The 12,294-nt window shown below is 43.6% G+C and overlaps 1 protein-coding gene across 1 annotated transcript in view; it reads right to left on the reverse strand.

Annotated features, from left to right (window-relative positions):
* The window catches only part of bcl2b (BCL2 apoptosis regulator b), a 29,260-nt gene extending 17,193 nt beyond the window's left edge, over window positions 1-12,067 (reverse strand). Inside the window, exon 1 of the mRNA XM_084058569.1 lies at window positions 10,940-12,067. Coding sequence (XP_083914695.1) covers window positions 10,940-11,500 — 561 coding nt within the window. The 5' untranslated portion in view covers window positions 11,501-12,067. The remainder of the gene's footprint in view (window positions 1-10,939) is intronic.
* Between the last annotated feature and the right edge of the window lie 227 nt (window positions 12,068-12,294).

Below are 12,294 nucleotides of genomic sequence, written 5' to 3' on the forward strand. Positions count from 1 at the left end.
CTTTCATCATCTCACCATCACCTTCCCAGCACTTCAAAACCAATCAGACGCCATCAAAGGTGCCAACCGGGGCGGTGGGGAGCTAGCCAATGTGTGCCAAGCTGCCTGCGAACGAACGACAACAGCTGAAAGCAAAAACAACTGCTAAAATGTCATTCCAACCAAGGTCTTTCGAGGGAGACATGTTCTCCTTTTCATACCATTGTCATCATGGTGGAATAAAATAAAATAATCCTGACATCCGTCTTACTGCGTCAACGCAGTACAAAGTCTGACATTTATAACTTTGCCGCCGTCAGGCAGAAACCTCTCCATATTTCATGTTTTAGGATACAAAAATAAATATTCTATTATATATATCATCATATGAGTGTCATGCAAAAGTAACGAAAACGATCTACAAGCTCACAACATTAAAAGCATTATATGAGCTTGTGACAAAAGATCCATTGGAAGTTTGGAACACTTTTTTGGTTCATTTTTTCCATTTTCTGAAAAGTCACGGTTTTGGACATATAAGGTTTCTGTCCAACAGCGACGGCTTTTACTAGTTGAGTCTATCCAGATGCTAGCCAGAATCATAGGAAATTGTGAATCAATAGAACACAGTCAAAATGATATCAGATCAGTGGCTGACCTCACCCAACATCCGTTGAGGTTGGACCAGATCAGATTTCTGGGGGGCTATTTGCTCTGCTGCCACAAATCACATGGGGTGGGGAGGACTAGAGCCCGACCAAAGCCAGAGTCGGATGCAGATCCTGATTTTGGAGAGTCCTAGACCACCGATTACCAATTTTGACCGATATTTTGTCGAAAAGCGCAACATTTCCGAAGCAATAAGAAAATTGTTATATTTTATTTTATTTTTTTATGTTTTATTTTGAATGTTTTTGAAAACCTTTTAACATTTTCACCAAGAATGACATGCCCATAATATACAGCCGGAAAGGTTGAAAGTGGTTAGAAATCGGGGCACATCGGCTGCATAACTGCCAATACCGATGTCATCATAAAAGTCCAATAATGACCTATATATATCGCCCAGACCCATAGCTTCCGGACCCTAGGGCGGAGGAAATGGGGGGTTATGCAGAGATCACTGCCCCCCAGACCTCCTCTTGGAACAGCACAGAGAAATCTATTTACCATTATCTTGCCAAGATCATCTTTTCTGGAGGGGGAGCATATATACTCAGCATTTCAGGGAAGGGCATATAATGGCATGCTGTTTGTTAATGGTCAGCACTGTAGCCAGTGGCACCGGGAAATCCCTGCAGGGCTGGTGGTGTTGTGTGTGTGTGCGCATGTGTGTGTGTGTGTGTGTGTGTTAGGCTTGCATGGCATGGCTAACAGGAAGCTAGGCACCCTGGGGCCATCTGCTCCTTGCCACAGCTCACATGTCACTCTGTGACAACACAGCATTATTGATTCACACCACCACATCCGCTTCTGTGTGTGCTCATCTGTGTGTTGGTGCGTGTGCGTGCATGTGTATGTGTGCGTATACAGATCCATTGTGAGGACAGCAGATAATTGATTCACACAAGTACATCCGCTTCTGTGTCTGCCTGCCTGTGTGTGCGTGTGTGCGTGCGCGTGCGCGTATGCGTGTGTGTGTGTGTGTGTGTGTGTGTTTAGATTATGTGTTTGAGTGGCTACTCAATGAACCTCAACAACTGTTTAGGTTATACTACATCCATGCAACTGTATCTCTGCGACTGACTGGGGAAGTCATTCAAGAAATATGGACAGTGTCAGTTGCACTTCAAACGGCAGTGGCCAGGGTTACAGTACAAAGAAATCTAAATAGCTATTTATGTAAATATAATTGACTTCAAAGCCTTTTTGAGGGCTTGTTCCAAAGTTCCACAGACAGCTAGATGTTTCTCAAAACTAGTTAACCTTGACCTATATTGATATCCTACAGAGTTTTCCAGGCTGTGCCCAATGGCAATGTCAACTACACTGCAAAACCTAGAGTGTCAATGTAACTCTAGAAGTGTCAAAAAAATTAACCAAGGTCCATTTTGACACTTTCAGAGTTAAACCGACACTCTAGATTTCACCGTGTAGAGTCTCAGCGGTGGTCTCATTATCTACCCACCACCGCAGCAAGAGTGGACCACTTTTTACCTGAAATGGCTCACACATCAACATAGAACATGGTGTTTTCCTTTAAAGCAGGTATTGCTTTGGGGTCCATTTGGTTCTATTTGTACACTCTGAGTTTAATTAACACTCTTGCATGGGGGGGAGGGGGCGTAATGTGGCAATTAAAGACCACATGGGAGCTGTGATGGTAACAGCTATATTTAGAGGCCTCTCACATGTCCCTGCATTTTTCAAGGATCTGCACGTTACCTGACACGGAAAGCCAGGTCTCGAGGTAATAGCGAGAGAGAGAGAGAGAGAGATAGCACGAGAGAGAGAGAGAGAGAGAGAGAGATAAGAGACAGCGATAAAGAGAGACTAAAGAAGAGAAAGTGTAAGAGAGAGATAAGAGACTATGGAAAAGAAAGTGTAAGAGAGAATGAGAGAGTACGAGAGAGAGAGAAAGAGGGAATGAGCGCAATAAAGGGAACGAGAGACAGACATAATCCGTCATTTGGTGCATGGACAGCCCTTGGGGTTCCAGTTGAGGGATATCCATTTAGTGTGAGTTTATCTAGCCCATATATAATTCATCAGCATGTGTTGTCACTGGGATGCAAGGGTTTTAGAACTGTTATGCTGGCCAATGTTCAGCAGCACTTCACACCCTTTTAAGTTTATAGCAAGAAATCACATGTATGAATATACCGAAGTCTGTGTGAATTTACCCCCCGAGAGAGTAAAAATGTACCCATAAAGGAACATTCAAATTGTCGACTATGAAGAGACAAAAAAAGGAAACAGCCAGGAGGCCAACAAACAAGAACCATGCACACACACCCCAACTCATATGCAGTGGTTCCTGAATGGAGCACGTGGGCCAGCGATTGTCAACTAAAGAACAAATGTCCACACCCTCTGGCTGGACAGGAAAGCTACACCCAGGTCGTCTCCATTATTTATTTACAGTTGCTGCTCCCCTAGCAGACATTCCTAAGCCTCTCCTAAAGGAGACCCAGAAATAAGCACACGCAGGACGGGTGTGGAGGGTCTATGGGGAGAAGGCAGGCCAACGCAACCCAGATCATATCAAGACATTCACTCCTCATCCGATCCAGCAGTGATTCTCAACCTTTTTCATTACAAGGACCCTCGGTTTACATCTCTGCTACACCCCAACCCCCTTTTTTTTGGGGAAAGATACAGTATGTATAACTAGAAAAGGCACCCTTTGGGCATTTGGCCTTGTCATACATGAAAGCCAGCCAATACTCCCATACCCCCACAACTGGAGGCAGTTGGTCTATGGTCTGCTGAGGGACCCAGACAAAGAAACACAAAACACACACAGTCACACAGACACACACGCTCTCCAATTATAATAGTAAGATTTACTGTACGTTCATGTATATGCATTTTTATCATCTGTCAGTCAGTCAGTCAATCAATTCGTACTCGCAGAGTTACAAACCTGTAATGGTCCATTTGGTTTCTAACTATCAATCACTTAGCTTTGGACCCCTCGGAACCCCCTCATGGCCACCCTGGGGGTCCCCGGACCTCAAGTTGAGAACCACTGCGATAAGGCAACACCAGCACAGCCATCATGCATATGAAACTGTGATGTGGCCATAATTTATACAATGCTAATCATGAGTTCTGTTCTTCAAATGATAGGGTTGCAGAGCATAAAAGGGACACAAATCTTAGGGGAACGGTTCACTTCAGTTCTGTGAAATGTTTTTGGAATGTGTAAGATGGTGCAAACACAACAAGCAATGTCATGTCAACTTCAAGCAGGAACAACAAGATCAAACTGAATGTCTGATTTTTGTATCGCTCTTTTCTCTTTTAGTCTCTTTTAGTCTCCTCTCACATGCTGTAGCATGCTGTAGCATGCAACTTTTTCATGTCAAGGACCCCCAGATCGATACGTATTTGGCAGCGGACCCACATCTGAAAATATTTTGTTTTGTGCTTGTGTTAATTAAAATGTGATTAAAATGTTTTTGGTATTTTCTTTCTCTCAAGCATTTTGGGATAATAGCTGAGAACCAATGTGCTACAGTACCTGTAAAGAAACAAAAATGGATTTGGATAGGCATTATTGAGGTTGAAGGAATTCAAGTACTTGTGTGAAATGAAAAAGTGAGTATATAAAATCATTATATATTGTAGGCTAACATTATATGTTGTAGGCTAACAATGTCTGTCCAATGCTGCAAAAGATGCTGGTGACAATGGCTGCAAATTGACATCCAATCATCCATCAGAAAGAACCGACGACTTTCACAAAACCTTTATTGGAAGAAATTGTCTCTATCAAGCAGGTGAAAGATGTGTCATATCATCTCCATGTTCTCCTGCTCTTTAGTAAAAATAGAATACATTTTCATATTGGGATGCCAATTACATCCAATCAGGAAAGAACTCATCCTGGATACAGGATAAACATGTGAAATTGGAAGTGATAAAAACCAAAATATGCCCTTTAGTAAAAATTGGTACTGGACCACTATAAAATTGGTACTGGACCACTATAAAATTGGTACTGGACCACTATAAAATTGGTACTGGACCACTATAAAATTGAAGCTTCAAGCTGATAAATAAACTTTGTGGAGTTCTCTCTCCTTCAAATCTCCTTTCAAATTGGTATCCTAACCTGTTTTTTTTTTTTTGGGTGAGATCTGACGTTCATAGTGACAGAACACTATGCAAAGAAAAACGGAAGTCTTGCTAGACGAGATTGAAATCTCGAGATTTCGATCTCGTCTCGTCTTTTTTTCAGATCTACAAGCTCATAGCGCGGAGCTTGTATATCTGCTGTTTTTTAATAGCCAAAGAAATCAAAAAATGACACAGATGCGTTCCCGGTCTTAATGGGTTAAGAACATTTTTAGCACAGCACCTTGCGCTTTCAGCTGAGATAAAACACTCTGGTGGACACACAGCCTTAAAGTCATAAACTGTGAGACTTCGTTATAAAACACTAAAAGGGTTAAAGTTACTTATATTTAAGTATTCCAAAGCAACAATGGGCTATGTTCAGAGAAATAGATAGTAGAGAGCCCAGCAACATCCCCAGGCCCACTTCTGAATGAGGGTATTCATGTCAGTGAGAGTCAAAGAGTCACAGCCCAGAGCTGACTGGTTTAGAAGAAAATGTTTCTGAGATTACAGTCACAGGGCTGACGGGTGTAAACACAGTGGCAGATGGCGAGCGACCGAGGCCTACGCAGCAATGGGGTACAGTAAAGGGGGGAAATCTTGGCCCCTTTTAGCCAAGCTAATCTCTTTTGTGCATTCAAGTCTCCATTACAGTGCCTGTAATACATTTCCAGTGATACAATTATTTTTGCCAGTTTCCGTTCATATTATAGCTATCACAACTCTCTGACTGCCTTTCGCTGCTGATTTCTTCTTATCTCACAATATCCACTAAACATACCAAACCGATCAATCTGCACAGCCCCAGCCCACTGCATTCATCGTGCACAGTGTATAATACAGCCTGTTTCATTATCTACGCAACCCAAAGGCATTTTAGGGCGGGGGGGGCATCCTGACATCCAGCATATGGCACGTAATTAATGAATTACACCTCTAATCAGATATTAATTAGGGATTAAAAAGAAAAAAAGAAAAGACAAAAACAAGCAATGGACTGATCATATGAATGAAAGAAATAATAATATGTAGTTATTTATCCTGATTGATGGATGGGAGATAAGAGCACATTCATTTGCATCAATGAACTTGAGGCAAATCGTGCAAATCGTTTTCCAGAAAGAAATAAGCTCATCAAACCTTAATTTACAAAGAGAAACTGATAAACAGCAGCTCCTCCGAGAATGTAAAACCAGCTTATGGCCTCTAGTTTGAGGGTGGTAAACGGGTGCATTCAGCCTATAACTACCCAGCAGGGTTTTCTCCCATTTCCAGACACTTACAAAAACTCCCATCAGTGCCGACATATTGCGAGCTTAAACTGTTGCCGGTATTCCGCTGACAATGTGAAAGTTTGATTAATGACAGCCATATGTAACCAGTAAACAAATATTACATCACTCTTCCCCTTTATTGGAGAACCAATTAGACTGGATAGGGAGTGCAGACGGATAATAAAATACAATAAAAGCCTGTGTTCTTTTGGTGGGTTGTCCCTTTTAATTAGGCTCACCTTCTTCCTCTGTTAGCACTAGCTATACTGACTTCACTGCTGTGCCAAACGTCCAAACCCATCAATGGCACTGCCGATAAACATCAACACCACAAAACTAGAGGCTAAACGCTCCACTAGCAGCCACTCATCATCATGCTGCTCCAAAATGCCCATTGGATTTTCAGATATCTTGTGTGAAAGTGGACATTTTGGACTACGGGTGGCACTAGAGGAAAGGCCATAGGGTCACCAAAATGAGTAGGGTTCATCCTCCAGGGAGCATGAAATTGCACAGCAAATTCCATGGCAATCCAGCCAGTAGTTTTTGACATACTTTGTTTGCGACTAGTTGTTTGGATTGGATGGACCAACTGACCATCGCCATCCTTAGAACCATGCCACTAGCGGGGCTAAAAATGACAGACGTCATACGAATTAGAAGAAATGCTTCTTTTTATGAATATATGGTTTAGCTGTTGGATGAGAGAGATAGAGATATACATATATAATATGTAAATCCACACTTAACCACACTTTAAATTGTTTTTATAAATAGCAAAAACAAATGACCCCATCATGCCCATTCTGGGGGGAACATTTCGCCAAATATAGCAGATCTACAAGCTCACAACGTGTCGCATCACGATGCGTTGTGAGCTTGTAGATCTACTATTTTTGCTACTTTTAGATGACTCTGTAGTATGACGAAGTAGGGCATTAATTTACATAAAAAAACATAAAAAGTTGAAACATGGAGATATAAGGTTTCTACTCGACAGCAACGTTATGCTAGTAATAAAATGTGTGAATTCTGAAATTATTCCCTGTCAAGTCTGGTCTTAGCATTAAAAAACACATCTCATTCGTGTCTAGGATACATAAATAGGATGTAAGTGAGATCTCCCCACAAAATGATATTTTCCCGTGAGCGGTTGTGCCTCCTTTGTCAGGCAGTTGTTCAGGTTTTCCCCTTCGTTCTCTGCAGACGTGTCAACCTGATAAAGATTAATGACTTCTCCGATGTCCTAGATCCCGCTCAGCCTCGACAGGGGAGGAGAGGGGTGCAGACAGATACCCACAACACCGTAGAAACACCTATCCACTACCAGGACATACTGAGGGAATCCCCCCGTAGGATGGATCCAATCCAACATGCTACTCTTTGTCTCTCTCTCTGTCTGTCTCTCAGCAGCTAGTGGCATTCCTCAGACAACCTCAGCTAGGTTGTTTTCGATTGGTTTAAGGTGGGGAAACCCATCGGCCAATCATCCGTTGGCTACGGGCAAATGGTTTTCCAGGTGCACTTTCCTCCCCCTCCCTCAGCCCCTCCCTCTCCTCCGCCTTTGTGCTGCCATTGAGGAGGGAAAAATAAGCACAGAAACAAACTAATTTCTCAACTTTGAGCCTGTTTTGTGTTAGCCATCACAAGTTGTGAAATCATTTGTTTTTATGCAGCACATCTTGGCAGGACCCCGACTGCCATGCCGCCCCCTCAGCCAGACAACAGAATGTCTGAGGTCAAGCCTGCAATTTCAGAAGTTGGTCACCGCCTGCCACTTTGTCCAATCACTTGATATTTACCGAGAGCCCCTGTGAATAAACATAGGTGTGCCACGCGTAGGTGGGGATGCAGCCAGCGCACATCCATGTGTGCTCCTGTCTCGCTCTGACACTCATTATCCTGCCCTGTCCCCAAACAAGTGCAATTTCTCTCACCACAAAAGGACAGGAAAGGATGGATTTATACAGGTGGAGAAAAGTGTGCACTGACTGCACACAATGAAAGGACAGTCTTTTCCAAGTCTATAGAAGCAGAGGAAGATGGAGGGGTGGGGGGGGGGGGGGTAATCACTGCTAAATAGGACCCATTTCCACACAAAACAACTGCTACCTTGTTATTTTTGAGAGGCCCTTACGTTTTGTTTTTCTAAAAGTATATTTACATTTCTCACCGGCAATGCCTAGACTCAACACCAGCAAATGGGCACTCCTATTTTGGGCCCCAGCTGTGTCAAAACAACAGGAAACCAGAGGGTGGCTGATAGAGAGGGGTTTTCATGCCACTCTCACATGTCAAAATATCATTATTGGTTTAATTAAAACCCATTACTGTTTGTACAATGAGGAAAACAAGTCCTGAGTGTGAATATCCTTTATAGGTCCATTTGGTTCCATGTGTACACTCTCAGAGTTAAACTAACCCTTGGGACTCTACTGTGTACAGCATTATGATGTGTGACCACGAGCATCCAGTCTCTCTATTGACATTATGCAAATGACATTCAGAAAAGTCATGTTTCTTATTCTGGCCTGTGTCCCACTGCCAAACAAAAATAATTGTCAGGGAGCTGCACAGAAATCAGTTGCATTCAAGATAGCAAGTCAATGTATATGAAGGAAAACAAACAAACAAACAAACAAACCAACCAACCAATTTTATTCTACAGTTTTATCCCAACTGACTTTCTGCAAATCACCGAGCAAATTTCAAATGTCTGATTTGTGAGAAACATTTACAATAAATATTTTAAATTGGAATTTCAAGATTTAGGCTAAGCGAAGTTCAAAAGCTCAAGCTAGAAAAATGACAAATAGCTAATTTGCCCAATCATATTCTGCCCAAGACTTTTGACTGTATATTACGACACATTGGTTGACGTCTGTGTCCAGACAACTCACTGGGGGAGAGGGAGACAAACAACATCATGAGATGTGGGATGTTGAAAGCAGGACGTCCAATCAGAACAAAACAAACCAGTTCAGTTGTCACCTACAACTTTTAGCCACTTTTAAATACACAGTTAAACAAGCCTATATAACTATAGGCTCAGGATTAGGATTGATAAAATAAATTAAAAAAACTAAACTTCTCAGACTGGTATACATGTTGACTGATTCAGTTTACATTTAGTTAATTTGCTTTCTGTAACTTTAGCTGCAAGCCTGCAATATTTAAAACATTTAGTCCTTTCTTACATCTGTAAAGCTAGGGGGGGGGGGGGGGGGGCGGAAATCTACAAACCCAAACAAGATTCCAGACAAGGCTCTAGGAGAGCAGTACAACATCACTTATCAGATTTCAGGTAACTGAAATACATGGCAGGGAATTTCCCCCCAACCTGCCAGGCATTCAAATCAACAATTCAATGTTACGGTCTGTTAAAACTGGATCAACGTAATGTCTAACTGAAACACTGTGCAAGAACTGACACTATTTCTGTTCTAGGCTGTACTTTTTAGTTTGAGTATTTTTAAGCCATAGTCATTTGGAGTGGACATGGCTTTCTTCCCGTTTAGCATAAAAATACATATATGCCCTAAATTAGACACACATGCCCTCACTCAAACCTGAATAATCCCTCAGATTATGAGAGTCCACTCCACTCTCCTATGGATAAGAAGGAGCAGCAGCAGCAGAGATACTGTCATCTCCACCCAGCTGGAAAACACAGACTATGATGACCTACATTGTACAGCAGGCACAGGCTCTGTCTATAGAGACTTCTCGCAGGCATCAAGGCAGCCCAGCCACTGGCAGAGCCACGGCACAGGTTTGAAAAGCAGACAAAAGAGTTTCAACCCAGATGCACAGAGGGGTGCATGTTAAACACACAGGCTGCAGATTGGAGCTCTGCCTTGCTGCAGGGAACTCCCTCCACTGTGTGTGCCTTTGATATGTGGCACGAACCGCTACCTTCGGGGGCAAGGAACACATTAAAGGGGAATGCTAAACGCTCCTTCCCTTTCGAGATCAAATGCTCGATATAAATCATTGATTAGCCCACTCCCTCCCACCCTCAGTCACCTTCTGGCAAGATAACCGAGCAGCACAAACATAATGTTCTCATTACGAACATTCCTACCCATTAGAGGCTAAATTGTGGTAGGCTGGCATAGCTTGTTTCCATGGCCGTCTAGCACAGGATGAGTATTCATAGGGGTCGATAATGTGTTCCTATTGCATTCACAAGAGAGCAGAATAGTTACATAAATGTAAACGGTTGCATGCATGATGGTGTGTGTGTGTGTGTGTGTGTGTGTGTGTGTGTGTGTGTGTGTGTGTGTGTGTGTGTGTGTAAGGAGTGTAGTGGGCTGTCCTAGTTTGCACCTGAAACGTCTATCTGCCATTCAGATCTCCTGACAGTGGTCCTTGCATATGTGGTGGTTGGTTCAGCCATGCCTAGAGGCCTGAACACATTAACTCAATAGCTATGGGTCCCCTGACATGTGTCTGGACTGCTACCTCCCTCAAGAATAATGACCAAGCCAGGGAATTGTAGCACCTTCAGCACCTTATGTATGACAGGCTTAGTGGGGCAAGGAAAACATATAGGTTATGTTGTGTGTCCCCCGGGAGGAGATCAAATGTTGCCTTCAAGTGCATTATATTTCTTACCTTGGATAATGGAGAGCTACCTAACGACAGCTGCTTACACCTAGCACTGACATTACACAGAGGAGAGGGGCGGGCTTTATAGGAGAGCGTCGGGAGGTGTGACAGAGAAGACAGCGTTTCATTGGCCCGATAAGCTTGACAGACAGCGACACTTTCAAATCAGGCTGCTTCACGAGTGACGCCGTTGAGTGCAGGGCGCTCGCTCTATCTCTGCGTTATGTGCGCATCTAGGGCAATGGGAGATTTAAGGGTGATGATGATGAACTACTAGAATCACAACCTACCCATCCCCCGTTGTCTCGAATCCAGCTGTTTAGCGTCCCGTTTAAATACTCCGTCATCCACTCGGCGATGTGGTCCACCTGCGACGTCATCTCCTTGCCCACGCACTCCGCGCACACGGTGCCGCCGAACTCGAAGAACGCGATAATCCGGCCCCAGTTCACTCCGTCCCTGAACAGCTCGTTGATGACCTCGGTGAAGCGCCGCTGCGCCGTGGTGGACGTCAGATACAGTTGATGTGACATCTCTATAAAGTCGGGCTGGTACAACCGTTCGAGTTCATCCCCAGCCTCGCGCAGTACTCTGTGAATAGGAGCGTAGGGGTCCGACTGGGAGAGCAGTTTAGACTGGTGAGGGATGTGCTCCCTATCCGGCCCTGCGTCGGATGAATCTCCACGACATCGTCGGGTCACCAGAGTCGGTGCAGCAGGGACGACGAGTGACCCATTATTAGCAGCATCTTCGTCCCCGACGTCATCGGCAAATTCCCATACATATCCTCGTTTTGACAGTTTATGACAAATGTACTTTTCCACAATATTGCGGTTATGCTCGTCCTCCATAACGGCGTAATTTGGCACTTAAGTAATGCTACTGATGGATACAGATATCTACACAAAACGCATCACGACCCAATAAGTGCACAATACCGTGTGATGCATAGTGGAAAACTGGGGTAGGTAGCCTGTAAAAAATATATATATTAAAAGATCCAATGCGTCTGATCGGGAGCCAATAGATTTTTTCTCAGGGCTTTCTTTTTATTTTTTTTAGAAAAGACCCATTGGCAAACAGGGCAAGATCACCCTTTAAAAGTCCAAACTGCGTCGTGTTAGAACAGTTTCTACGAAGGTGTCCCGAAGCCTTGACGAGAGGAAGGAAAAAAAAGTGGCGACCTTCCCTTTGCATACAAATCCAAGATACGGAAGAGGTTAGAATACTGTCTGCCTGTGCATATTGCACAGAGAAGATAGACAGGCCAACGTGTTGCAAAAAACGTCAAAGAAAGCCAAAGTTGCACGTGTCCAGAGCAGGCTATAACGCCGCCAACTATTTTAGCAGCGTTTTACGCACAACTATGTCTATGCACGGAACTGTGAGCCAGCCAGACAAGGTCGGACTGAATGCTCCTCATATTCTCGCAGCTCCCTGCCCACTGCGAGGGCGGTGTTTCATACGTCATCCACGCAAGACAAGTAATTCCTTGAGGGAGCGCTTGGAGACTTCACGTGTACACCAAGGACACAGGAAGGAACATTAAAAACCAAACACTGGTCCATATAGCCTAACGATATTTGTACTTGTAGCCTGTAGCCTTTATGACTAAAAGCAAAACGTATGCAAGTCATAATCAAAT

This window comes from Gymnoscopelus microlampas (genome assembly GCF_963454915.1).
Source record: "Gymnoscopelus microlampas genome assembly, chromosome: 5".
Lineage (NCBI taxonomy): Eukaryota > Metazoa > Chordata > Actinopteri > Myctophiformes > Myctophidae > Gymnoscopelus > Gymnoscopelus microlampas.